Source organism: Sciurus carolinensis, chromosome 18 (genome assembly GCF_902686445.1).
Source record: "Sciurus carolinensis chromosome 18, mSciCar1.2, whole genome shotgun sequence".
Taxonomy (NCBI): domain Eukaryota; kingdom Metazoa; phylum Chordata; class Mammalia; order Rodentia; family Sciuridae; genus Sciurus; species Sciurus carolinensis.
In genome coordinates, this window is record NC_062230.1 from 9,155,775 (window position 1) to 9,181,598 (window position 25,824).

At 41.5% G+C, this 25,824-nt stretch overlaps 1 protein-coding gene and 1 non-coding gene across 2 annotated transcripts; one reads left to right on the plus strand and one right to left on the minus strand.

The window, feature by feature from the left end:
• Positions 1-1,017: 1,017 nt before the first annotated feature.
• Kpna7 (karyopherin subunit alpha 7) lies at positions 1,018-25,525 on the plus strand. The gene is made up of 11 exons (XM_047534326.1): positions 1,018-1,083; positions 2,825-2,957; positions 3,716-3,717; positions 9,612-9,694; positions 10,107-10,375; positions 11,687-11,769; positions 13,942-14,205; positions 16,044-16,277; positions 17,957-18,139; positions 22,254-22,400; positions 25,423-25,525. The coding sequence occupies exons 1-11, from the start codon at positions 1,018-1,020 to the stop codon at positions 25,492-25,494; spliced, it is 1,536 nt and encodes a 511-aa protein (XP_047390282.1). The 3' UTR covers positions 25,495-25,525.
• Positions 21,331-21,437, minus strand: LOC124970855 (U6 spliceosomal RNA). Its single transcript, XR_007106225.1, has one exon. It is a non-coding gene; the product is annotated as a U6 spliceosomal RNA (small nuclear RNA).
• Positions 25,526-25,824: the final 299 nt, after the last annotated feature.

The following is a 25,824-nucleotide window of genomic DNA, read 5'->3' on the forward strand; positions in this document are numbered from 1 at the left end:
GAGGAAAATGGAAAAACAAATTAGGAAGTTGTTACTCTATGGATGTGTAATAGGTCAAAATATATTCTGCTGTCATGTATCTCTAAAAAGAACAAGTAAAAATTTTAAAAACTAGGTAGTGGTAAAATTGGTAAGAAAATAAAATAGACTGTTTGGGAAGAGACTTAGACTCTTAGACTTTCAATGATGATTGTGTTTGAACTGAGACTGAATAAAAAGGAGCCAGCTACGCAGAGATTCTAGGAGGATCAACTTGTTTGAGGATAAGCTGGGAATACTTGACAACAGAATCCAAGGGTGCAGAGTCCAGTGATCAAGAAAAGAGTCATTGGGGATGAAGTGGACTGGGGTCAGCTCATGCAGAGCCTCGAAAGCAGTCTGAATTTTCTTCAAAGTTCAGTGGGCAGACAGGAGAAGATTTTTAAGCAGAGAAGTTTCATGATCAGACTGTTCTCTTGAAGAGCTCCCTTGACTGCTATAATGGAGAAGAGAATGGGAAAAGGAAATGTAGAACCAGGGAGGCAGCGGTGGGAGGGTGTGGGTGAAGGATGATGGCAGCCTAGACCAAGTGGAGGAAGTTGGCCAATGGCTTAGCAGAACGTCATGCTGGAGTTGGCTCTGACCCAGCATGCTTCTGGTTTGGGCGTGGGAGCAAAGATCATCCTCCTATTGGATCCAGTTACCCTCCTGAATTTCGTACAGAACTCCTTGAACTTGACCTTGTGAAAGGCTTCCATGTTTCCTCTTCCTATCCTGGTCCTCAGTGGCCCTGTTCAAACCACCCTGCCTGTTCATGACTTCCCTTACTACTATTCTCAGGACTGGTTTGCTCAGTGCTCATGGCCTTTTGAGTTGGCACAGTGACACTCTGAACGCTGACTTTGAGTCTGCTCTCTGATCCCCTGGTCCCTTGGAGAGCAGAGATCCTGATGCCGTTCACACAGTACCCACACCCTGGGCACTGAACACCTCTTTGTAATTTCCCTGATTGCAGGTGGCTTCCTCTTTCCAGTCGAGATGCCTACCTTGGACGCTCCTGAAGAGCGACTGAGAAAGTTTAAGTACCGAGGCAAAGATGCATCTGTGAGTAGGAAGCAGTTGCTTCAGTCTATCGGGGACCAGTGTCGTGGAAAGCACGTGGTTGAAAGGCATCTAGAATGGGGCGGAGATGCAGGGAGAGAAGGCAATTCTAGCAAAATGCTCATTTAAGTGTTCAGATGTTCACTGAATGATTCAATTTTTTTTGCATGTTTGAAATTTCAAAATATTAAAAGGTAGAGAGGACAAACGTCTATGGACTTAGGAGCCAGATGACCTTGGACTTAAAACAAGGTTTCCATGTGACTTTGCAATTATGCAACTTCAGAGTTCTAGTTTCTTCATCTATAAAACAGGGCTGCTCACTACCTCTGAAGGGCCAGGTCTATAGATGCCACACTGTTTACCAAGGAACTCAAATGTTGGCAAAGAGGTATAGCCAACCCGCATATCTTCCAGAAATAGAACTGGGATGGAAAAGTCCAGACTGCTGGTCTTGTGGCCGGGAGGGACTTAAGGGTGCGGGCAGGGCTCTGTGTGTATGGATTCTCTCATTCAGCTTTTCTGGTCTCCGGGTTTTCCTGCTCTACCTCTGTGTCCTATAGCAGTGCATCTGGCTGACATCTTACATAAGACAGGTTACACCTTGGGACTCTGAAAGGCAGCCTAGGAGGCGGGAAGCACCTGATCAGAGAAGCCTGGTTAGGACATGTCCAGAGGCAAATCTCTGTTAGGGTAACCTGCTCCAGCAAGCATAGCTCTCTGGCTTCCTGGACATTGCAGATTAAAGGAAACCAGGTAGGACGAAGGAACGGAACCCTCTCTGCAGGGAGCAGTGGGATGGGCCAGCAGCTGAGACGAGAGGTGGTCCCATTTGGTGACAGGGCCACAGTACAACTGGTTCTAAGGGCCTCAGAGGTGTCCTTCTTTACCTTTTAACACCCAATGACCTTGTTCTCAAGCGAGAATTAAATGATTTGTTTAAGGAAACAGAAGTATCTAATACAACTACTTTATGTAGTCTTGCATCATATAAGGGCTTCATAGATGATGGTGGTCCTATAAGCTTGCCTTGCTTGGTGACATCGTCACTATCTTAGTTTGTGTAAATGCATTCTGTGATGTTACACAATGACAGAATTGTCGAACAACCCATTTGTCAATGCATTCCCATCATTAATCCATGAAAGGTTTAATTACTATTTTAGTCTTTAAACTCATTTATCCAGAAAGTTTAGGTAATTTCTCCAGGATTCACAATACTACCAAGTCTGTGCATTGTTGACTTACTTAAGAAAAAAGTCTTTAAAAAAATTATTTAAAAATCTCCTTCAATGCCTTTAAGTGAAACCCCTGAGATTATACATCTAGTTGATAGGTGGTCCCCAAGAGTCCCCAGCCCCACTTATCTAGCCATCACTAGAAGGCTTAGTCCCACCAGGACTTTATACTCTTCAAAACTAATCAGCATCATTGAAGATGTGCTCCGACTCGGCAGTGGGTTGCTCTGCTAATGTCTTTATAGCGGAGAATTCTGCCTGTCAAGGATGAACATGACCTTCCTTTAATTTTGGGCAGAAGATTAAATTTTTTCCTAGCGGTTTAATGTTGGGAGAAAGCAGAGGAGGTAAATAGGGCCAAGACGATTTACTGACCTTGATTCTTCTAGCCTATTGCAAGTGTAGAAAATGAACTCACATGCTTTGAAACCTGCTCAAAATGCAAAACAGCAAGACATCCTGGCTCCCTGGCCCTAATTGTTGCAATTGTTTCTTATCCTCCCCAGGTGAGGCGACAGCAGAGGATGACCATCAGCCTGGAGCTCCGAAAAGCCAAGAAAGATGAGCAGGTCTTAAAGAGAAGGAATATCAATGATGTCTCCCCTGAACCAGCTTCTGAAAAACCAACGAAAGGGGTAGGTCACAACGTGGCGTTTAGAGCAGTTGTGTGCAAGATGCATCCTGAGCGAGATTCTCTGGCCCGGGAATGTTTAAGAGAGTTGGAGCTTCTAGGCTGATTTAGGCCTTTAAAGAAAGTGGTGAAGAAATCGTGGTTCAAGCCAAAGTGCCTTCCTCAGAATGCTAAGGGTCTTTACTTGTGACTGTGAGTATGTAGGACCCCCGTCTAATGGGAGTGGGGAAAGAGCTACTGCAAACTGAAAATCCACTTGTCCCTCTAAGTCTGGTCAGTTAGGAAATGAGGGTTCACGGAGGTTACTTCTCAGTAGAGGCAGCTAGTCCCTGGACATGTTGTCTCTCCTAAGATTGGATTGCTATCTGTCTTCCATTCTCCATCCTCCCCAACCTCACTGGATATAAATTCTAAGGCAAGTCCTGTTTTGTGACTCTTGAATGCCTTAAGTTTTCTTTCTTAGAACTTTGATAACATTGTATGTCTTTATTTGTTCATTTGTTTGCTAGTTCATTCATTCATTCATTCATTCATACTGGAGATTGAACCCAGGGGTACCCTATGGCTGAGCTACATTTTTTTTCTTTTCTTTTTTTTTTTTTGTACCAGGGATTGAGCCCAAGAGCACTTAACCCCTTTTATTTTATTTTGAGATAGCGCCTCACTAAGTTACTAAAGGCCTCACTAAATTATTGAGGTTGTCCTTGAACTTGTAATCCTCCTGCCTCACTCTCCTGTGTGTCTGGGATCACAGGCATGCACCCAGCTGTTTAGGGCTCTTTGAGGGCAGAGATGGTTTCAATTTTGTCAAGTGGATCCAATGATGCCTCCCCTTTCATCCAAGGTAATGGATATAATCACTCTCTGAATTGCCACAGGGACATGAACCATATATATCAGTTAACTTCATTTGTCTAGAGTAGTCCTTATGGTTTTTCCCAACTGAGGAAGGTATGAAACAAAACAATGTAAAAAATTGTTTCCCTTTTTATCCTTTATTAGCATGTTCTTTTTAAAAAAAAAATAAGATCTAATTTACATACTCTCAAATTCACCCCTTTAAAATATATAATAAATTATTTCTCATGTTTACAAGGTTACATGATCATCATCACTAAAACATATTCATCACCTCAGATAGAAACCCCATGCCCAACCAGGTGTGGTGGTGCATACCTATAATCCCAGCCACCTGGGAGGCCAAGGCAGGAGAATTGCAAGTTAAAGACCAACCTCAGCAACTTAGACTGTCTCAAAAAAGTTTGGGGGTGCTAGGAATGTAGCTCAGTTGGTAGAGTGCTTGCCTCGCATGCACAAGGCCCTGGGTTCAATCCCTTGCAACACACACACACACACATACACACACACATACACACAAGGCCCTGGGGATGTAGCTCAGTGTTAAAACACCCCTGGGTTCATTCCTCAGCACTTCCCTCTGCCCCAAAAAATAAATCCCATGCCCATTAAACATTCACTCCCTATATCTCATTCCCCATAACCCCTGGCAAATACGAATCTACTGTCTTGTTTCCCTATTCTGGACATTTAGTCTGAATGGAATCCTTCAGTATGTGACCTTGGGTGCTTAGCTTCTTCCACTTAGCATAGTGTTTCCAAGCTCCATCTGGGTTGTAGCACCTTCATTTCTTTTTGGCCGAATGTTATTCTATTGTGTGGATAAAGTATGTTTTGTTTATCCATCCATTAATGGTGGATGTTGGAGTTGTTTCCATGTTGGGGCCATTATGATTAATGCTGTTATTAATATGTGTGCACACGTTTTTGCTTAGGCAAGTATTTTCGATTCCTTTGGGAATATATAGCATTGCTAGGTTATATGCTAATTCTATGTTTAACTCTTTGGATAGGCTGAATAATGATCCCCTGATATCTCTATCTTCTAATCCCAGAACCTGTGAATGTTACCTTAAAACAAAAGGGACTTTGCAATTAAGGATCTTAATAGGAGGAGATTTTCTTGGATTTTCTGGGTGGGCCTGACATAATCACATGGTTCTTATAAGGACAAGGGAGAAGCCAGAGCAGAAAGAGAGGTGTTGTGCTTGGAAGATGGAGAGAGAGGCCCCAGGGCAAGGAATACAAGGGAGTCCACTAGAAGTTGAAAAATTCAAGGAAATGGATTCCTACGAGAGCATTTAAGCCACTGGGGTTGTGGTAATTTTTGCAGCAATTATAGGAAACTAATATGCTCACAAACTGTTTTCCCAAGTGGCCACACTATTGGACAATAACAAGTATTATTAAGAATGTGAAAATGTACATTTTTAAAATGATAGCCCTCCAATGGGTACAAAGGGCTATTTGTAATTTTGATATGTTTTCCTATTGACTAATGATAATGAGCATCTTTTCATATGCTTGTTGGCTGTGTTTTTCTTAGAGAAATGTCTATTCAAACCCTACATTCTTTTTTTTTTTTTTTTTTTTTTTAGGTCAAGTAATTTGTCTTTTTTGTTGAGTGGTAGTTCTTTCTATATTTTGAGTACTAGACCCATTTTCTTATCACGCACACGTTTTTCTCTTTTGTCTGTTTCCTTCTAAGAGTTTTATAGTTTTAGCTCTTATGTTTAAATCTTTGATCCATTTTGAATTAATATTTGTAAACTGTATGACTAAAAGTTCATTTTTTGAAAAGATTATTTTCTATTCATTGAATATTTTCAGCACCCTTGTCAGAAAACCTAATATGTTTACCATTATGTCAGTACAACAGGGACTTGATGGTTATAGCTTTGTAGTAAGTTTTGAAAATGGTAACTTTTACAAGATTATTTTGACTATTCTGTGTCCTTTATATTTCCCTATGAATTTTAGAATCAGCTAGTCAATGTCTTCAATAAAGTCAATTAAGATTTTGATGGTAATTGCATTGACTCAATAAAATAGTTGGTGAAAAATAGCCATCTTAACTATGTCAAGTCTTCCATTTCATGAACATAGGATGTCTTTCCATTTATTTAGATGCAGTTTAATTTTTTTAGTTTTCAGCATATGTCTTATACTTTTTATTCCTTTACTCATTTTTATTCTTTTGTAAATTGTTTTATTTTTGGATTATTCATTGCTAGTGCATAGAAATATAGTTGATTTTTATATATTGATCCTACAATGTAACTAGATTTGTTTATTAGTTTAAAATTTTTTGTTGTGAATTCCTTAGGATTTTCTATATAGAAGATCAAGTCATTTGCAAGTGGAAATAGTTTTACATCTTCCTTTCTTATTTAGATGCACGTTATTTCTTTTTCTTACTTAAATAGCCTATCTAGAACTTCTAATACTATGCTAAGTAAAAGGAGCAGAACAGATATCCTGTCTTAGTTCTGATCGTAGGGGGAGAAACTTTCAGGCTATCAACATTAAGTATGATTCTAATTGTGGGATTTTTATAGATGCTGTTATCAGGATAAGGAAGTTGTCTTTTATTCCTAGTTTGTCAAATGTTTTTAATCATCGAAATGTACTGCATTTTGTCAAATGTCTTTTCTGCACTTATTGAAAAGATTGTTTTCCCTTTTATTGTTATAGAGGGTACCACATTGTTTTTTTAAAAATATTTTTAGTTGTAGATGGACACAATACCTTTATTTTGTTTTTTAATTTTTATGTGGAGCTGAGGATCGAACCCAGTGCCTCACACATGCAAGGCAAGCGCTCTGCCACTGAGCCACAAACCCAGCCCCACGATATTTTTTTTTGTATCTTGAACCATGCTTGCATTTCTGGGTTAAATCTCATGATGCATATGTTTCATAGGTTGACACATTTGGTTTTCTAGTATTTCGCTGAGGATTTCTTTATACCAAGGAAGTTTTTTTTTTATTAAAGTAGAGATTTCCAGTTTTTAAAAAATACATGGGAAAGTATAAACATAGAAAGGCAGAATCTTACAACTAATTTCTAAACTTGATACTGTTGAAATACAATCTCTACCCCCTCAAATCGGTTTGCTAACAAATGGATTTTTAAGTTGATCTACAACTCTTTTCACCAATTTTGTTTGACTGTTACTGAGTGTTTTGGTTTCATTCTATATCAGAACTTCATTTTTTAAAATGTTTCCTTCTCAAGTTGTCATTTCTTGCAATTAATGTAAGCAACTATAGGGAATTTCCCTAAGTCCCAAGAAATCAATGTTGGCTATTCTAGAAATAGTTATCATTTGGGGTTATTTACACTAAGACCTACATTTTTAAAGGCAAAATGTTAACAAACTGAGAGTTGAGAGCAGAATGACTAAGAAAAGAAATTCTATCTTTTATTGCAGACCTGCTTTTAAGAAAATGTCATTACTTACTTTGGTACTATTGCTAGAGAAGCAGTTTCTGCAGACCACAGGTACCTATATAGCTGTCCATTTTATGTTTCCTTTTCTAAAGAATGACACTTTACCAATGAAGTTGCTCAACCAAGTAAGCAGACAACTTTAAATGAACATACTTTAGCTGCTCAAAATAAATTATTTTCTTAATTGGTTTAGCATCCTGGGATCTGGAAAAGAAAGCAAAACCCTCTTTGTTCCAAAATTAGAATACCTACTTGGAGGCTGCCCACAAGATACCTGTCTGTCTTATGTCCCCAGTCAGTCACAAAGGTGGACTTTCTGGAACTCTGTAACATCATAAATGCAAAAATGTCTTCATTTCTCAACATACAATATGGAGCCAGCAAAACCAAAGAGGCATACTCAGAAGGTAGAAGCTGGCTTGGATAAAACCAGAGGGTATATATCTTATATGAAATAAGAGAAAAATATATGGTTATTAAAGCAAGATGATCCTGGTTTACACATAAGTCTGTTTAAACGGATTATGACTGGATATTGGAAATTTTCTTTTCCTAACATAATACCCATCATATAAGTTAAGCTGGTCCTAGTTTCTCACAGATCTTATTGCCTTGGATTTATGTAGTACACTGTCACTGTGATGCCATCAACTTATAAACAGGGCCCACCCAGCCAACCTTTAAAGCCTCTTCAGAAATATACCAGATGCATTAAATGGTGACATCTTTTAATAGAATTCTGCACATCGAGACAGCATATGAAGAACCAGTGATTGGTCCTCCAACGTAGATAACTTCCTATTTCACATCATCACAGAAGCAGTGAGTTTACTAACTACGACTTCCTTACAGGAAACTCAGTAGCTATAAAAGTTTTTGTTCAGTTTCAAAATGTTTCAATATTTATTAATTCCAAAGATCTGAACACCACATAGTAGTGGCATTTTGGGGACTAAGTGCACACAATTGTCACTGAGGATTTTCGCATCTGTAGCGATAAGGGATATTGGTGTGTATCTTTCTCTTCTCACAATGGCTTTGACTGTTTTGGTATTACTATGATTTGAATATGGTGTGATTGTGTTCCCCACACCCAAAGATTTGTGAACTAGAAACTTGTTCTTTTCAGTGTGGTGGTGTTGAGGTGGTAGAACTTCTCCAAAGTAGCACCTAGTGCAAAGTAATTAGATCACTGGGGGCCTCACCCTCTGAAGGAATTAATGTAGTTTTTGCAAGATCATGGTTAGTTCTTACAATAGTAGTTGGTTATAAAGTAGTCAGTTCATGAACTTGGCCCTTTTGCATGCCATTGGTTCCCTTTCCATTACTCTGTCACATTGTGATTCAGCCAAAGGGCCCTGACGGGATACAAATGCCATGGTATGTTGACCTTCTAGCCACCAGAAGCATGAGGCAAATAAATATCTTTACTTTGTAAGTTATCCAGCCTCAGGTATTTTGTTATAGCTATAGAAAATGAACTAATACAGTTACCAAGGTAATAGTGACCTCTAAGAATGACTTAGAAAGTTCCCCTTCTTCAATTTTTTTTTTTTTTTTTCGAAGAGTTTGTAGAAGTTTGTGTTATTTCTGATGTTTGGAAAATTCACCATTAAACCATTTGGGTCTAGACTTCTCTTTGAGGGATGTTTTATAATTACTAATTCAATCTCTTTAGTTGTTATAGTTCTATTCAGATTTCCTGTTTCTTATCACTTTTGGTGGTTGTGCATTTTTAGGAATCTGTCTACTTCATCTAAATTATTTAATTTGTTGGCATACATTTGCTCCTATTTCCCTTTCCATTTTTTATTTCTATAAGTTCAGTAGTAATTTCCTCACTTTCATTTCTGATTTTTAATAACTTGGTTCTTCTCTCGTTTCTCTTCTTGGTAAATCTGACTAAGTGTATTTAGGTTGATCTTTTCAAGAACCCACTTTTACTCTCATTGACTTTTCTCTATTTTCCTAGTCTCTGTTTCTAGTCTTTATTTCCTTTCTTCTGCTTGCTTTGAGATGATCAATTTTCTCATTGCTTTTACTGAAGAGGGTTATTTTGAAGGTCCTCTCTTGTTATTTGTTTTTTTTTTAATATCTATTATGATGTTCTTAATGCACAGAATAAAAGGGTGCAGAGGATCCAAGGGAATTATTCCTCCCTTAAGCAAAGGGAGTATTCACTGTGACCTATGACCTATGAACCACAAAAGTGTACCCCCTTCTCTGAAATAGACCTGCATACACATTGGGGCATCCGGTTTCAGCAACCTGTTTTCATCAGATGAATGGGTAGACTAGGTGATTCTCCCTTCTAGCAAAGTCTCTGACCTGAATGTGCCCCTCCTTTGCAGGTCAGCCTCTCTCTGGACGAAATAATCAAAGGTATGAACAGCTCGGATCCAGTTGTATGTTTCCAGGCCACACAGGCAGCCAGGTATCACCAAGCAGATTTCTTCTATTTACATGTTCATAGTCTGAAATGAGCTCTAGTGGTCCCTTTGGATTCTTGGCATTGTCAAAATGCCTGGAAAACACAGGAGAAGACTAGCCCTTCTAAAAGCAAGGCCAGATTCTATGCTATACTGAAAAGATGCAATGTGTTATCGGAGCTGAATTGCTTAATTTACATTGGCCTCTATGGAACTTTAGCTTATAGAAAACACGCAGAGGAAAACGTTGCTTGGTGACCGCAGAGTGCTTCAGGCTGAGCAATAGGACATTGAGGACCTCTGGTCCAGCTGTTTGTTTCATCTGATAGACAGGAATGCCAAGAACATGGAGAAAGGAGGTCCTGAATGTCTCCCTCACGTGTCTTTCCCTGCACTCCCCTCTCTATCCTTTCATAGGAAAATGCTGTCCCGGGAACGGAACCCTCCTCTAAACTCCTTTGTTGAAGCAGGGCTCATTCCAAGGCTGGTGGAGTTCCTGAAGTCATCTCTTCACCCCTACCTGCAGTTTGAGGCAGCCTGGGCTCTGACCAACATTGCTTCTGGGACTCCAGAGCAGACCCAAGCCGTGGTGGAAGCGGGTGCCATCCTGCCCTTGATCGACCTCCTGTCTTCCCCGCACATGACTGTGTGCGAGCAGGCTGTGTGGGCCCTCGGTAACATCGCCGGTGAGGCTCTCCTTACTGGGCTAAGGCGTGCGGTGGGCAACGCAGATTCTTTGGGTAGTATGGTGCTCTCGATATTCTGGAATCCCTCCCAGTATGAAAAACTAGAAGGTTCTGGGAAAAGTACTGTCAGCTATTTTGAAATTCAGAGCCAGTTTCAGAGACCAAACGTCATAACTGAAACTAGATAATGCCATGCGTACCAAAGCAACAGGCTGCCTGGGTCAGCTGTCAATGCCAGGGTCCCACAGCCTCCAGTCTTAATAGCTTCAGGAACCAAAGACGAGTCTTTGGCCCATCAGTATGAGGGTTTGTGACAGATCCTTGCATGATCCAGAACCCTTCCTCCAGTGAAAGTGTTAAGGGGGAAGAAGTTCCTTAGTTTGGGGTAAAACATCATCCCCCAAAATGCAGTCCTAAAACTGTGTAGATTTGGGACCTGAGGCTATAGTCACATGTGTGAGAAAGCACAAGGTACAGAGTTAGTGCTGCAGGGCTGGAAGCCCCCAGATTCCTGGCTGAAGTAAATCCACTTGCTCTCTTGGGGCGGGGGGGAGAAAACCTCAATTGGGCCCCTCAGGATTTTGACAAATGAAGATCAGCCAAATATTAGCAATTTCAAGTTCGGAGAAGCAGCAACCTTCCATGACTGAGTCAGCAGAAACACTAGTATGATTAGATCTCCAAGGACTTCAGATACTGGAATTAGCAAACAGAGTATAAAATAACTACTTTAAAAAATGCTTGTGGAAGTGATGCATCTATTGCAGATATATTGTTTCTCATTTTTCTTGGTCCAGTCAGGAACAGGCAAGCCTGGTGATCTAATGTGACTTCTGCCTTGCCTTCATGGCTGAAGAATACCAAGATTCCTAGGTATGCTAGTCAGAGTTGCAGATGGCTGATTGCCAGCCTCCATGGATCCCCAGATTTTGTTCTGAATTGCATTTGTAAGTTTCTGCCCCCCGCCAGTGTCTTATGGGTCTGTGCTCGCCTCTGTCTTCCTGAGAACTGTGATGTGAAAGGTTTCCAGCATTTACAATGTACCACCTGGGCCAGGTCGACTGTCTCCATGTGTCCACAGCCTCCTCTTTTAGCAATTGCTATGAGTAGCACCTGCTTGTCACATCAGGAATGTCCACCCAACAGATATATCGGAGACCTCAGATCTAATACATGACTATACTACCTACTTGCCAAACCCCCAAGAATGAGTTTTCATCTCTCTTCTTTGCATAAACATTTTAAAAGCGAGTCACCCACTTCAGGATCCTTTGTTCTCTCTTTGAATGTCATGTTCTGATCTATTTGTAGGTGATGGTCCAAAACTCAGAGATATCGTTATCTCCAGCAATGCCATCCCACATCTGCTGACCCTGGTTTCGTCAACCATACCAGTGAGTGTCTTTAAAGTAGAAGACCTAGCTAGGTGACAAATTCCCAGGGTTGGGAATTTGGGGAAGTAGTTCCAAAACAATGCTATGTCATGTGGCTGCTCCCTAGTCCCTTCTGATAGTGAGGGGTCTAGGACAGAGTATCATTTTGGGAAAAGACTGACCCAAATTTGTCTTTAGGGACCAGTAGCACTGATCTTTCTTTGGGGGGTGTTAAAAGAGGTCCATGAAAGGGTTTTTAAAATATATTTTTAGTTGTCAATGGACCTTTTATTTTTTATTTATCTGTGGTACTGAGAAACGAATCCTGTGGCTCACACAAGCTAGGCAAGTGCTTTACCACTGAGCCACAACCCCAGCCCCCATTAAAGTTTTTCAAAGCTCGTCAGTCTGCAAACATTGACTAAGATCTCCAACAAAGGGGCAGCCACAGATGAGATGGTGCTCCGGTCGTGTTCATGGGCGATAGGGTCTAGGTTTGAGACTCGGCGACAAAGTTGATCAATATGGTAACAGTAGAGGACTACCTGATTTAGGGAGTAGATTCTGGATTTGCCTCCAACAAAAATGTAGAGAAGCAAAGGGATCAAGAACAAAACCCTCAAGGTGGGAGAACACTGGACATATTTGAACTAGTAAAAGGTGGTCGCAGCCAAGGGAGTTTGCAAGGAGAGAGAAATTTAAGATGGCGGGTAGGTCCAAGGGCTTAGACATCATTCTGGTGGCACAGGGAAGCCTATGGAGGATGTCAAAGGAAGAAGGAAGGTGGTCTGATCTTTCAGAAAGACCCTCCTGGCTGCCTGTGGTAGGATTATAGCAGAGGAAGCTGGTGAGGCTGATGGATGAGGTTGCAGCTACACCAAACATGGCAGATGGAGGGAAGCAAGGATGCTCAGGCTTCTGGATAGTTGTTTAGATGACCGTCCTCTTAGAGACACGAAGAGGGAGGGAAAGAGGAATCAGAACTTCCTTTACAGACATACAGCAGAGGTTAGTTGGAGGCATCATGACAGCTGCGGCAGGTGGGTGGATGTGCCAATCTAGATGATCACACACACATGGGTTGTCCAGCTGGACAAGACCAACGAGCAGACTGAACCCGGCTGGCTGCTGCTTTTGTAGAGTTTTACAGTCCCGTGCTGTTGGCTTACACATTTTCTGTGGCTGGGGTTGCAAGATGAGGTCAGATGTGAATTGTCACAGTTAGAGATGTACTGTCCACAAGGCTGGATATGTTGACTAGGTGGCCCTTCACAGCACTGTTTGCCCAACCCTGACTCGCAGTATGACAAGGGCTAGGACCAATCCTGGGGACTCCAGCATTCAGAAGTCAGGCAGCGCCTGGCAAGAAGATGGGAGAAGAAACAGCTCACTTGACAATGGAAAACTGGGTTCAGTGTCAGTGCCAAGAAGAACTTTTTCAAAAGGAAATGGCTGGCTGCTCGGTATAGCTGAGAGGGACTATAGTTGTAGGACTGAGAAGCAGCAAGTAGATTAGGAGACTTGGGAGGGACTGGTTTCCATTACTAGCTGCGAAGAAGTAGAGGCAGAAACCAGATCAGGACAGCTGGAAGAACAAGGGAACAATGAGGAAAGATGCATCCTTGAGAATGGACTTGGAAAGATAGAAGTGGGGTAGTGACTAGAGAGGGACCAAGGGTAGGATTGAGGAGCAGGGTGTTGAAGGTCCCCAAGCACGTTTCTACACTGGTGGGAGAAATTCAACAGACACAGATGATGCTAGAATTTTTAAAAGCAGACCCTGATGGGACTCGGAGGTAGGGTGGAGAAGACTGATCTCAAATAGAAGATCAGAAATATGATCAACACGCCAGTAGAGTTTTAGGCTGGAAAAAAGACAAAATGACTCGTGTTTTGATTTTTTTTTTCCTATCAATGAAAAACAAATTAGATCATCCATTGACACTAGAGTGGGTAAAGAATACTATTTCTTCATTTTGAAAAAAGAAACCTCCATCTAACATTCAAACGTGGAATACAAAGCTCGTTCTCTTGGTCTCCAATATGCATCCCTGCTAGAACAAGTTCCTATTTGAAGCTCTAAAGCTTTGGTTCATGCCAATCGATAATATTGATCTAAGATGGGAAGGGCACGCTGTGATTTGCAATTTCTCTCCTTTGCACCTGATGCTGGAAGCAATCTCCTTGTTACAGATCACATTTCTGCGGAATATCACGTGGACCTTGTCCAACCTGTGCCGGAACAAGAACCCATATCCTTGCAAAGAAGCGGTGAGGCAAATGCTGCCTGTCCTGTCCTACCTGCTGCGGCATCATGACAGTGAGATTCTCTCGGACACCTGCTGGGCTCTGTCCTACCTTACCGATGGCTGCAATGAGCGCATCGGTCAAGTGGTCAACACTGGGGTTCTGCCCAGGCTGGTAGACCTCATGACCAGCTCGGAACTCAATGTCTTGGTAAATGTCCTTTTGGGTCCCACCTATTTCTGTAGGGGCCTTCAGATTAGAATTTCATTGGGGGTGGGGTACCAGGGATTGAACTCAGGGGCACTTGACCACTGAGCCACATCCCCAGCCCTATTTCGTATTTTATTTAGAGATATGGTCTTACTGAGTTGCTTAGCACCTCGCTTTTGCTGAGCCTGGCTTTGAAATTGAGATCCTCCTGCCTCAGCCTCACTGGGATTACAGGCATACGCTACTGTGCCTTGCTTCAGGTTAGAATTTGACAGTCAGATTCACTTTGCAAGGCTCTGTTCCCTGTTCCTGGTCTTCACAGTCAGCTCTAATCCTTTGCCTGGGACAAAGCATGTCATCTGCATTTCCCTGGTCTTTGCCATGATCTAACCAAAGATTTGGATCTATTTTGATCTAAATTTATAGTGGTTATTAGAGGACTTTTCTCTGTGTGACACTGGGGATTGAACCTGGAGGCACTTTGCCACTAACTACATCCCCAACACCATTTAAAAATAATTTTATTTTGAGGCAGGGTCCTGCTAAGTTGCTGAGGTTGGCCTTGAACTTGCAATCCTCCTGCCTGAGAATCCCAAATTGCTGGGATTATAGGCATGTACCAATGTGCCTGGCAAAAGAATTTACTTTTTAATCTGACAACTGGAAAAAATATAGAAAACCACCAAGTGAAAATTGCTTAGAACCTACCATGCAGGGAATTATTTTTGTCTTTCCTTCTAGTGGTCTGTGCATGTGAACTTAAACAATTTTGTTTATACAGTTGTGTGTGTGTGTGTGTATGTGTGTATGCAAAGTTCATTGTATATTTGAATTTATTATAAAAATATAAAGAAAAATTATTCTCCCCAGTCCATACTCTTAGGTTACCTTGATACAAATAGCACAAAAATCCATTAACAGACACTCTGATAGGTTATTAAACACATACCATCCACATAATATACTGTTTTAAGAGATGTGGTATATTTAAGAAGCTTCTACTCTGTCCCTTTGATTTTTATGCCTGATATTGTAGATTGCACAGCCTTAGTGATTACATCCTGAGAGTAGTAGAGTGTTTCTCAGATGTCAAGATTGGTTTGGGAATAAAACTGGGGACACAGAGTGAAGAGAATAAGAAAAGAAGCAACTTCTTAGAGGTTCTGGGGCACAATTGAGCTGTCCTGGCAAGGCAGTGATTGGCCTATAATCCTGCTTCTACCTCTCACATGAGTAGCTGTTATATAGCCTAATAGGCTAGGAAAACTCTTGAACTATTGATGGACTTTCATGCAGTCTGTCAAAATAGTGCGAAGAATCCCAAAGAAGTTTGTAGTCGGTCTCTCTAGGAGAGTCGTTGCCTTGAGTCTAGTCATAAACTCGTGGTGGGGACCTTCACAGTTATTGTGAGGGGGTTCATGAATACACCAAGAAATGCCACCGGAATCTCATTCGTTCCAATTAAACACAAAACAAAAGCTCAATACTAGTGCCAAATACAAAGGCAGTGGAAGTTTTGACATGATAGACGCTCTCAATTCGGTGTCTTCCCCGGTTGAAAGTGGAAGGAGACACAGCATTTCCTGATAAAGGTATCCCTTGATCTCTATCCCACTTGCGCCAGAACTTTCGGGAAGTTGGCAAGTACCTTGAAACTGTGTAAACACCGCCATGCTTGTATTGAATGAATAAGGATTTAATTCTGGTTCGTGAGCTTTCAAAGCTTTCAAAGTCCATAGTGTGACTGATGTTTGGGAGGGCACAGAACTAGGCATGATGGTCACCTCCGCTGTGATAGATTTGCAATACTGGTTAGACTCCTAACCTTGTTCTTCCAGACCCCTTCTCTCCGCACCATGGGGAATGTTGTCACGGGAACAGATTACCAGACCCAGCTGGCCATCAGTGCGGGCTTGCTGAGTGTGCTGCCCCAGCTGCTGAAGCACCCCAAGACCTCCATCCAGAAGGAAGCAGCCTGGACCCTGAGCAACATTGCTGCCGGGCCCCACCAGCACATCCAGCAGCTGATTGCTTTCAACATGCTGCCGCCTTTGGTGGATCTACTGAAGAATGTAAGTGGCACACTTGAAACATCCACAGCAAAAGAGTATTTCCTGATTCCTTCAGGGATTTAGATACAGGCTTAGAAGGAAATTGAGAGCACAGCAAAGCTATGAATCTTTCTGTCTGAAGAAAGGAAGGGACCCTCCCTGGTGAAGAGCCTATTGAATATCTGGAAGACTAAACAAACATTGTTCAATGAAAAGGTTACCCCACAGCTCAGACATCCAGAATAATCTTGAGCTAGCAAATAATGGCTTATCTCTAATGGCATGGTCAAAGAATATGCTTGCCAAAAGGGAGGAGATCTTGCTTTGTTTTAAGAGGAAAAACTTATCAGACTACGGTGATGTCATATGAAGAAAAAAAGGTAGCTTTTCAGTATACAGATGAAGTTGATTAAAGAGGTGATCGAAATGGAAAATTCAAATATAAAAGTAGAAATACAATAAAGCTTCCTTCTACCTCCTGATTCCCATTTCCCTGGAGCAATTATTATCAGTGTTTCCTTTTGCCACCTTTGAATGAACTACATTTAAACCATCTACAGTCAGGAGTGGTTAGCTCTGGTTGGGGGTGGGGAGGCAGGTGCCATTGCGTGGGGAAGAGAAGCTTCTCTGTTCGGATTCGGGATGGCTGGTTCCCAGGTGCATGTCAGTTAGGAAAAGTTAGGCAGGTGTGCGGTCCAGATTGTAGCATCTTCCAATCTTTTGAGGCACTTCCTATTCTGAGTACCTAAGTCTAAACCTGTTCTAATTTTAAAAATCCAGTTACGAATCAAGCAGTACTCATATTTCAAACCACGTCTTTTGAAATATAACTCATTTGGCACCATAAATTATTTATTTTTGTTTTTGTTCAATGCTGAGGCTGGTTTTCCCCAGCCAAAAAATGAGAGCAAGTCCTTCGACCCAGGAACAGAAGGATCCATGATAAATTAGGCCCCTATCTCTGGGCCAAGTGCTTTCTCTAAATGTAAGATTCATGGAGCAATATTTCAGTGGTCTTTCTCTCTTACCTCTGGGCTGACTCAGTCCCATAGATCACTTTTGTGTGCCCTACTATATAATGTGTCCAAAGTTGTAGTTGGTCAGGAAGATTAGAAATAAAGCCTAGTACATACCTATGATCCCAGTGGCTCTGGAGGCTGAGGCAGGAGAATCACAAGTTCAAAGCCAGCCTCAGCAACTTCATAAGACCTGTCTCAAATTAAAATTTAAAAAGGCTTGGGATGTGGCTTAGTGGTTAAGCACCCCTGGGTGTGTGTTTGTGTGTGTGTGTGTGTGTGTGTGTGTATGTGTGTGTGTATAATCACACACACATATATATACATATATACATATACACATATATACACGTATATATACATACATATATATGTGTATATATGGCCACTATCTAAAATTTCAAGCATAATTCCTAGTCTGTGTAGATTACCTGGATTATGTTGGTTCTAATTTCCCCATAGCCTGACGTAGGGAAATGAGTCTACTTGACCTTAGGGACTCCCTCCAGGACCCCACTGGAACTGCTTCCTGTTTCATGGTTTCTCAGATGCCATCTTCTGATCAAGAACTGGAGGCAGGTAGTCCTGACAGTCACCATCGCACCCAGAAGGTGACCCGAGTCAGCATCACTGTATTTGGGTTCTTTGGGACAGGTAGAGAATGTAAATGTTCTGTCTCTGCAGGGAGAATTCAAAGTTCAGAAAGAGGCTGTGTGGACAGTGGCTAACTTTGCAACGGGCGCCACCGTGGACCAGTTGTTTGTGCTTGTGCACTCGGGAGTCTTGGGGCCACTGTTGCCTCTGCTCAGTGCCCCAGATGTGAGGACTGTTCTCATCATTCTGGATGTCCTCTCTTACATCCTCCAGGTGAGCTCTTCTGAACAGGTTGCTCTGTAAATAGCAGTCTCTAGTTTTAAACATTTAGTTTGGTTCTTGAAACCCAACTAGGATGCTGTTACCTCTCTACCCTCCCTCATCATGCGTCCTATGGATGACACAAAATGAAGCGACTTAGAGAAGGATGACTGTCTTTGTGCCAGACACCATTCGGAATACTCAGAACATGCCAGTGCAAAGTCCCTATTCTAGAGGAGCTGTTATGTTAGTGGGGTGGGGGCCAGACACACCAGGGAGGGAGTTCTAGATAAAGTAAATCAGATTAGGCGCAGTCACTAATCGCTCAGGGTGGGGAACCAACAGAGTTATTGTATATGCCGTAGGCGGGAGAAGGAATGTTTTCTGAGGAGGAGCCTTTGAGTCAAGATCAAGAGAGCAAGTGAGTCTGTGGACATCGCGGGGCAAGAACGCTCTAGGCAAAAGGAATGGCAAGGAGGGGGTGTGGCCAGAATAAAAGGATGGAGAGTGGTAGAAGATCAGGCTTAAGGCAGCCAGGGGCTGGATCACGTAGGGTCCAGGAGGATGTTGACTTTTTCTGAGTGAGGCCAGGAAACTGGTGGAAGGTTTGAAACAGGACCAAAGTCGTAAATTATTTGAGAATAATTAATTTTATTGTAGGAGTGCTAGACCCTTCTACACAGTGAGGGTGGAGAAAGATAAAACATAGGATATACTGAATGGAGCAGCACAATTTATCAGGGGTCAGTCTTTCGGGACCACACTGAAGTTCCTGCACCATTCAGCTATGTGACTGGGGAAAGTGATTACTAAGAATTGAACTAGAATTCTAGAAAAGTCTAAGTTCTGAAATAACAAAGGAAAATTAAACTAATGTTTATATAGTATTGGTGTTATGTCTATATTGCTATATAAATTGTAGCTTAAATCCAACACAGAGTATCTCACTAAGTTTCTGGAGTTGATCTGGAGCCAGCTTATCAGGATGGTTCTGGCTCAGGGTCTTGGTCAGGGTTCGGTCAAGATGTCAGCCTGGGCTGACGTCACCGGCAGGCTTCCACTTGAATCAGTTGCCGAGGTGGCTCACTCACCTGGCTGGCAAGTCACTCACCCTGTGGACCTTTCCGTAGGGCTGCCTGAGCATCCTTACATCATGGCAGCTGGCCTTCAAGGGAGCAAGCCAAATTAAACCAAGATGGAAGTCCCAATGTCTTTTGTGACATAGCCTTGGAGGTCATACTGCCATTTCAACAGTACCCTGCTGCTTACACAAGACAGCCCTATTCAATCCGATGGGAAATTACACAAGGGCATAAATACCAGGAGTGATTTGGGGATCATTTGGGGCCATCTTGGAGGCTAGCTATTTTCATTTGATTAAGCTCCTTTTATGTGGCTAAGCCATTAGAAAAGCTTCAAAGTAGCACCAGGAAACTCCTTTAAAAAAACCTACTTTGAGAATTCTTTTCATGTAACCATCTTAGAATGAATAGACTCAGTGGAGGCCAGATTTGAAACCCAGCCCAATTACACCCTGACACTTCAAGCAAATCATACAGATAAAGGGTAGAGACTCAGCAGCCACTAGACAAAGTTGGACCTGACAGGTTTATGAAAACACATCCAGGCTATAAAAATATAACTTCATCTGCTTCATTTGAATTAAACATTGGAATTTTTATCTTGGGATAGACTGAGCAAATTGCATCTGATGGATCCAGCAAAACACCTATATCAATGGGGGTTTCTGGGACTGAGGGTGGGAAAGATCAGGTAGAGTTGCAGAAAGCTTCAGGTGGCCAGGAGAGGGATGCTGTGGTCCTGTGAAGTAACTTCTGGACCTTCTAGTGTTCTTTCAAGGTCTGAGATCCTCCTCTGGGGATCCTGCTGCTCTGGGGTCATCTCTTATTTTCCAGCTTTCTTTCTGAGACTGATGTAGGACTTTGGCTTCTCTCTCAGTTTTTTAGTCCAAGCCAATAACTCATTTTGGACCTAAAGACAGGACTAAGGGATATCAAGGCTCAGACATGCAGCTCAAACTCTCACCAGATCAACAACATGGCTTATATTATGTTGATTTGACCTATAGGATGTTTTTCTGTTACTGCTTATAACCTTCAGATTATGACGTCAGAGAACTTTTTTACTCTGTTCTCCAAATATGATATCTAGCCAAACTATTCTTTTCCTCATAATATAAGACACTTGCTTTCAAAACTTTTTCCTTACTATCCCTGTTTTTGGAATGTCATTATCCCAAAAGAAGGGATGATATCTCTGGCAAAGGGCTATTCATTAAGGATATGTGATCCCTTCCAAGCCTACCCTATGCATCTTCTAAAACAAAACCCTGATCATTTATGATATTGTACTTTTTACTTTGCAACAATTACTTACTGGTTGCCCCCAATAGTGAGTGATAGAAGGACTTTTTCTAAATCAACACTGTATTTCTAGCTGTGTGTGCCTCACCCATAATATAGATATTCATTGGAGGGAATGAATAACCTTTGGCCAATAAGCCAATGACTGGCACTGGATTAAATTCATTCATGTGATCAGCTCTCAAGGACTTCATTCTTTGCCACACTGTGGCTTCTGTGACTAAGGGTCTCTTGATTTCTCTTAAAGTTTTCTAGGGAGCTTAGAGCAGACTGTATTTACATAGCATTATTTTTTTATATGTAATACTGTTTAATTTCAAAAACATTTTTCGGCATTCTAAATATACAAAAAATAACATGACGTTGCAAATTGTATTTAAGTACAGAAGATTCTTGAACTGTAATTGATGCAGTGACTCTTTGCTGACAATGAAGAGTCCTACAGTTTGTTTGAAAACAAAGTTTAAAATCTACTCTTCTTAACTAAAAAAAAAAAAATTCAAATACTTATCATGCCAGTTGACCCCCCTTTTTCCATAACTAAGAAAGGAAGCAGAATGCTATATCACCATATACAAAACCAAGACAATCTAGAGTTAATAGAGTGTAATTTTTTTTTTTTTTTTTTATGGTACTGGGGATTGAACCCAGGACCTTGTGCTTGTGAGGCAAGCACTCTACCCACTGAGCTATCTCCCCAGCCCAACAATCTAGAGTTAAATAGATGCCCACTGCAGTGTCAGCAGATCCAGCCTTACAGTATAAGCCCTAAGCTAAGGCCCCTGCAAAAGGCTTCTTCCCCCACAGCCTCAACGTCAAAAAAATATGGAATGCTTCACGAATTTGCGTGTCATCCTTGCACAGGGGCCATGCTAATCTTCTCTGTATCATTCCAATTTTAGTATATGTGCTGCCGAAGCGAGCACTACATAGCATTATTAGAACATTCTTTCAAACTGTATTGAAAACAATTTTCATTAATTAGAAGGAGATATCTACTAAATAGTGATAATAATATATTTATGGACAGTAATATATTCAGTCAAAAAAAATGCTCACCATCCCTTATAAGTTGATAGTCTAGAAATATTGTATTTTGTGTGGCACCAAAAAATACACAGAATTTATGTAAATGTTTTATAGAAATATTTATATACATGTATTTATGATATACATGTATTTCATATCTAGATATGATATATATATATAATATATATGATATGGTATACCTATATATGATATAGGTATATTTATAAATCATATATATGATATGGCATATTTATAAATCATAAACATCTGAAATGGGAAGATCATGCTTTTTTCTTCTTTCTTTTCCTTTTTATTTTCTTTTTTTCTTTTTTTTTTTTTTTTTTTTTTTTTGGTACCAGGGATTGAACTCAGGAGCACTTTACCACGTAACCACATCCCCAGCCCTTTTTGGTATTTTATCTAGAGACAGGGTCTCACTGAGTTGCTTAGAGCCTCACTAAATTGCTGAGGCTGGCTTTGAACTCGCCATCCTCCTGTCTCGGCCTCCCAAACTGCTGGGATTACAGGCGTACACCACTGTGCCTGGCTAAGATCATGCCCATTCTAATCAATCTGGGGAACATGAAACTTGGCTCCTGCTGGACCAGGAACCTTTGGTCTTATTCCCTTGAGGGAAGCTCCCATGACGGGGGCACAGGTTCTACCTCCCCGGGACACATCCCAGGTCTCACCATGTCTTGTGTGGCTCCCAGACGGCAGAGAAACTGGGTGAGAAGGAAAGCCTGTGCCTTCTGATAGAAGAGCTGGGCGGGATCGATAGGATCGAGGCTTTACAGCTGCACGAGAACCGTCAGATTAGCCAGGCTGCTCTGAACATCATCGAGAAACACTTTGGTGAGGTAAGTGACTTCCAAGAGGAAAGGTGTCCATCCCTCCTGGTGGCCTGCCTCTGCTCATGACCACTCTGCTGGTGATGTCACCATGAGGCAGGTGACCAGGCAGATCGGCTTCCCTGCAGACCCTCCTTCTGAACTTCGCTTGGTGGCTGTCTACACTCTTCTGTCCAGTTGGCCTTTGAGTGTCAGGAAGCTGGTCTAAGCCCAGAAGGGGCTTGTCCTGATGCCTCTGGCTTAAAGCTATTTCCCTCCGTTGGGGAGGGTTGGAGAGGGACAAGAAGTGGTACTAAGGTGACTTTCTACCCAAGAATGCAAACGAGGAAGTCAGGTTCAACTTTTGAGAAACCATTTTGTCTCTTTCTGGAATACAATGTTGGGTGATGAATTCGACAAAAGCCTTCTAAGTTTTCTGCAGCAGCAGGGAATAATGATCAAATATTAGGGCAGGCCATATAGTCCACCATGATCAAATATTAGATATTTAAAAAAATGTTTTGTGGTAAAATATATATAATATGAAGTGAACCCCTTTAATACCAGTGTAGCTTACTGGTGTTAAATATGCTCACATAATGTACAACTATCAATCTTAATTCATCCGCTTCCTGAACATTTTCATCTTTCCAAACTAAAACTCCTTTCCCAGGCACACTAACTCCATGGCTTCCTATTCCCAGCTCTTGGTAGTTACTCTTCTACTTTGTCTCTGTGGATTTGACTACTCTTGGGACCTTATTTATATGAAACCATACAGTACTTGGTCTTTTGTGACTGACTTATTTCTCCTTCTCAGAATATCTTCAAGTTTCTTTTGTGTTATAGCCTGTGTCAGAATTTCATCCTTTTTTAAAGGCAGAATCATGTTCCATTAAATGTATACCCCACATTTTGTTAATTCTTCCATCAGTGGACACTTTGGGTTGCTTATACCATTTAACTTCCGTGACTAATGCTGCTATCAACATGAGTGAGCTAAATATCTGTTAGAGTTCCTATTTCCAATTTTTCCCCCTTTTAAGAAAATTTTGTTTTATTGGTGCATTATAATTATATATATTAGTGGGATTTGTTATTACATATTGAAACATGCACACAACATAATTTGGTCAATTTAATTCCCCAGTACCTCCTGCTTCCAATCCTTTTGAATAGATACCCAGAAGTGGAATTGTTAGATTATATGGCAAGTCTATCTTTAACTTTTAAAGAACCACCATATGGTTTTCCACAATGGATGTCGCATTTTATAGTCTTACCAACTGTATACAAGTTTTCTAATTTCGCCACATCTTTGCCAACACTTATTATTGTCTTTTTTAAAAATCATAACCATCCTAATGGGTATGAAGTAGTATCTTATGGTTTTGACTTCTGCATTTTTTGGGTGCCGTTTTGTATTACTGTAACAAAATACCTAAAGTTGCAAACTTACAAAGAAAAGAGGTTTATTTAGCTCATGGTTTTGGAAGGTTCAGTGTCCCAGATTGGGCAGCCCCATCTGTTTTGCCTCTGGTGAGGGCCTCCTTGACTATATCAGAATATGGTAGATGGCCCCATGGTGGGAAGGAGTCAGGAATCAAGCTTGCTTCTTTTCATAGCAACTTTCTTTCGTGAAAACTAACTGGGGGTCCCTTGAGAACATTGATTCCTTCCCAGGGTGAGGCCTCTAGTGACCTGACCACCTTGCACCAGGTCCATCTCTTAAAGGTTCCACTTCCTGAACTCCACCACACTGGGAACCAGGCTTCTCGCATATGACTCTTGGGGAGTATGGGACACACTCAAGCCATATCCAAACTATATCAAATGCTTTTCATATGAGGAAAGTAAGGTCAGAGTTCTTCAGTGGCAAGGTAAACCTGGGGCTAGGAGTTTTCAGGGGGAGTGACCCTTCTGTTAGGAGTCAAATTTGAATCATCAGCAAAATGGTATGATGGAATCATAGAAGCCATATGATCCCACTGGTTGCTAATTGGAGGTAGCCGATCTTGGTTTGGGACACCAAGAAGATGCTCTCACAGAAGAGAAGACCTAGAAAAGCAATGAACATCTTTAATTTTTCTGGGTTTAAGATCATATGAGAACTTCACAAATAGGAGACACATCCCATAATGGCTTTATATCCCTGGGGCTCATTTAAGAGCTCTAGGTTGAGACTTCTGCTCTAGAAATAACAGCTACACCCATTATATCCTTATTCATGGTAAGGATAATGTTCTATGTATATTAAAGGTGCTTTTAAAAAGTAAGCCAGGCACTGTGATGCTTGTCTGTTATCCCAGCTACTCAGGAGGCAGAGACAGGAGGATGACAAGTTTGAGGCCAACGTGGGCAACTTAGTGAGATCCTTAAAAAAATAATAATAATAAAAAGAACTGGGGGTATCGCTCAGTAGTAGAGCACCCCTGGGTTCAATCCCCAGTACTTTGAAAAATAAATTAGTAAATAAATAAAAATAAAACACAAGCCAATCACGAAAAGACGAATACCGTTTGATTTCACCTCTATGAGATCCTTAGAGTAGTTAGACTCAGACAGAATAGTGGGTGCAGGGATCAGGCTGGAGGGGGAATGGGAAGTTAGTGTTTAATGGGGAGAGAGTTTCAGATTTGCAAGATGAAAAAGTTCTGGAGGTGGATGATGGCGATAGCTATGCAACCCTGTGAATGTTCTTTTTTTAAAAATATTTTAAGTTGTAGGTGGACACAATACCTTTGTTTTTATGTGGTGCTGAGGATGGAACCCAATGCCTCGTACATGCGAGGCAAGCGCTCTACCACTGAGTTACCACCCCAGCCCATGCGAATGTTCTTAAGGCCACAGAACAATCTGCTTGTATATAGTTAAGAGGCTAGGGTTCTTTCTGAGAAGTACTTCCATGTTTCCCTCTTTCAGCCTCTCCTCTGAGGAGGCTCATGGCCTCGCCCCCAAGAACAAACTCTAGCCCACCTTGGATGTTGTAGAGTCAAATGTGCGGTAACGACCAGCTGGGTTCTGGAGTTATAACTGTTTGTGTTCCCTGAAGGAAGAAGAGGACATAATTTTCCCGGTCCTGAACCAAGAATGTGAATGCATGATGAATGCAATGAAAAAATAGCAGTACTTCCTCCACAAGTCCTAAAGCCCATGACCATGCACTAAAGGATAACGTCTTTGAGAAGCAGCACTGCTATTTCTTAGTGAATCACAAATGTAAAACTTTTAAAACTTAATAAAATGTTCAACACTTTCAACTCTCGCTGTAGCTTTGACCTTAAATGTTACCCAAAGGCTTATATGCTGAGGGCTTGGTTGCCAGACTGTGGTGCTATTGGGAGGCAGTGATACCTTTAGGAGGTGGGGCCTCAGGGAAGGAAGTGAGGTCATTGGGGGTGTGGCCTTGTAGGGGATAGTGGAACCCCAGCACCTTCCCTTGTTTTCTTTGCCT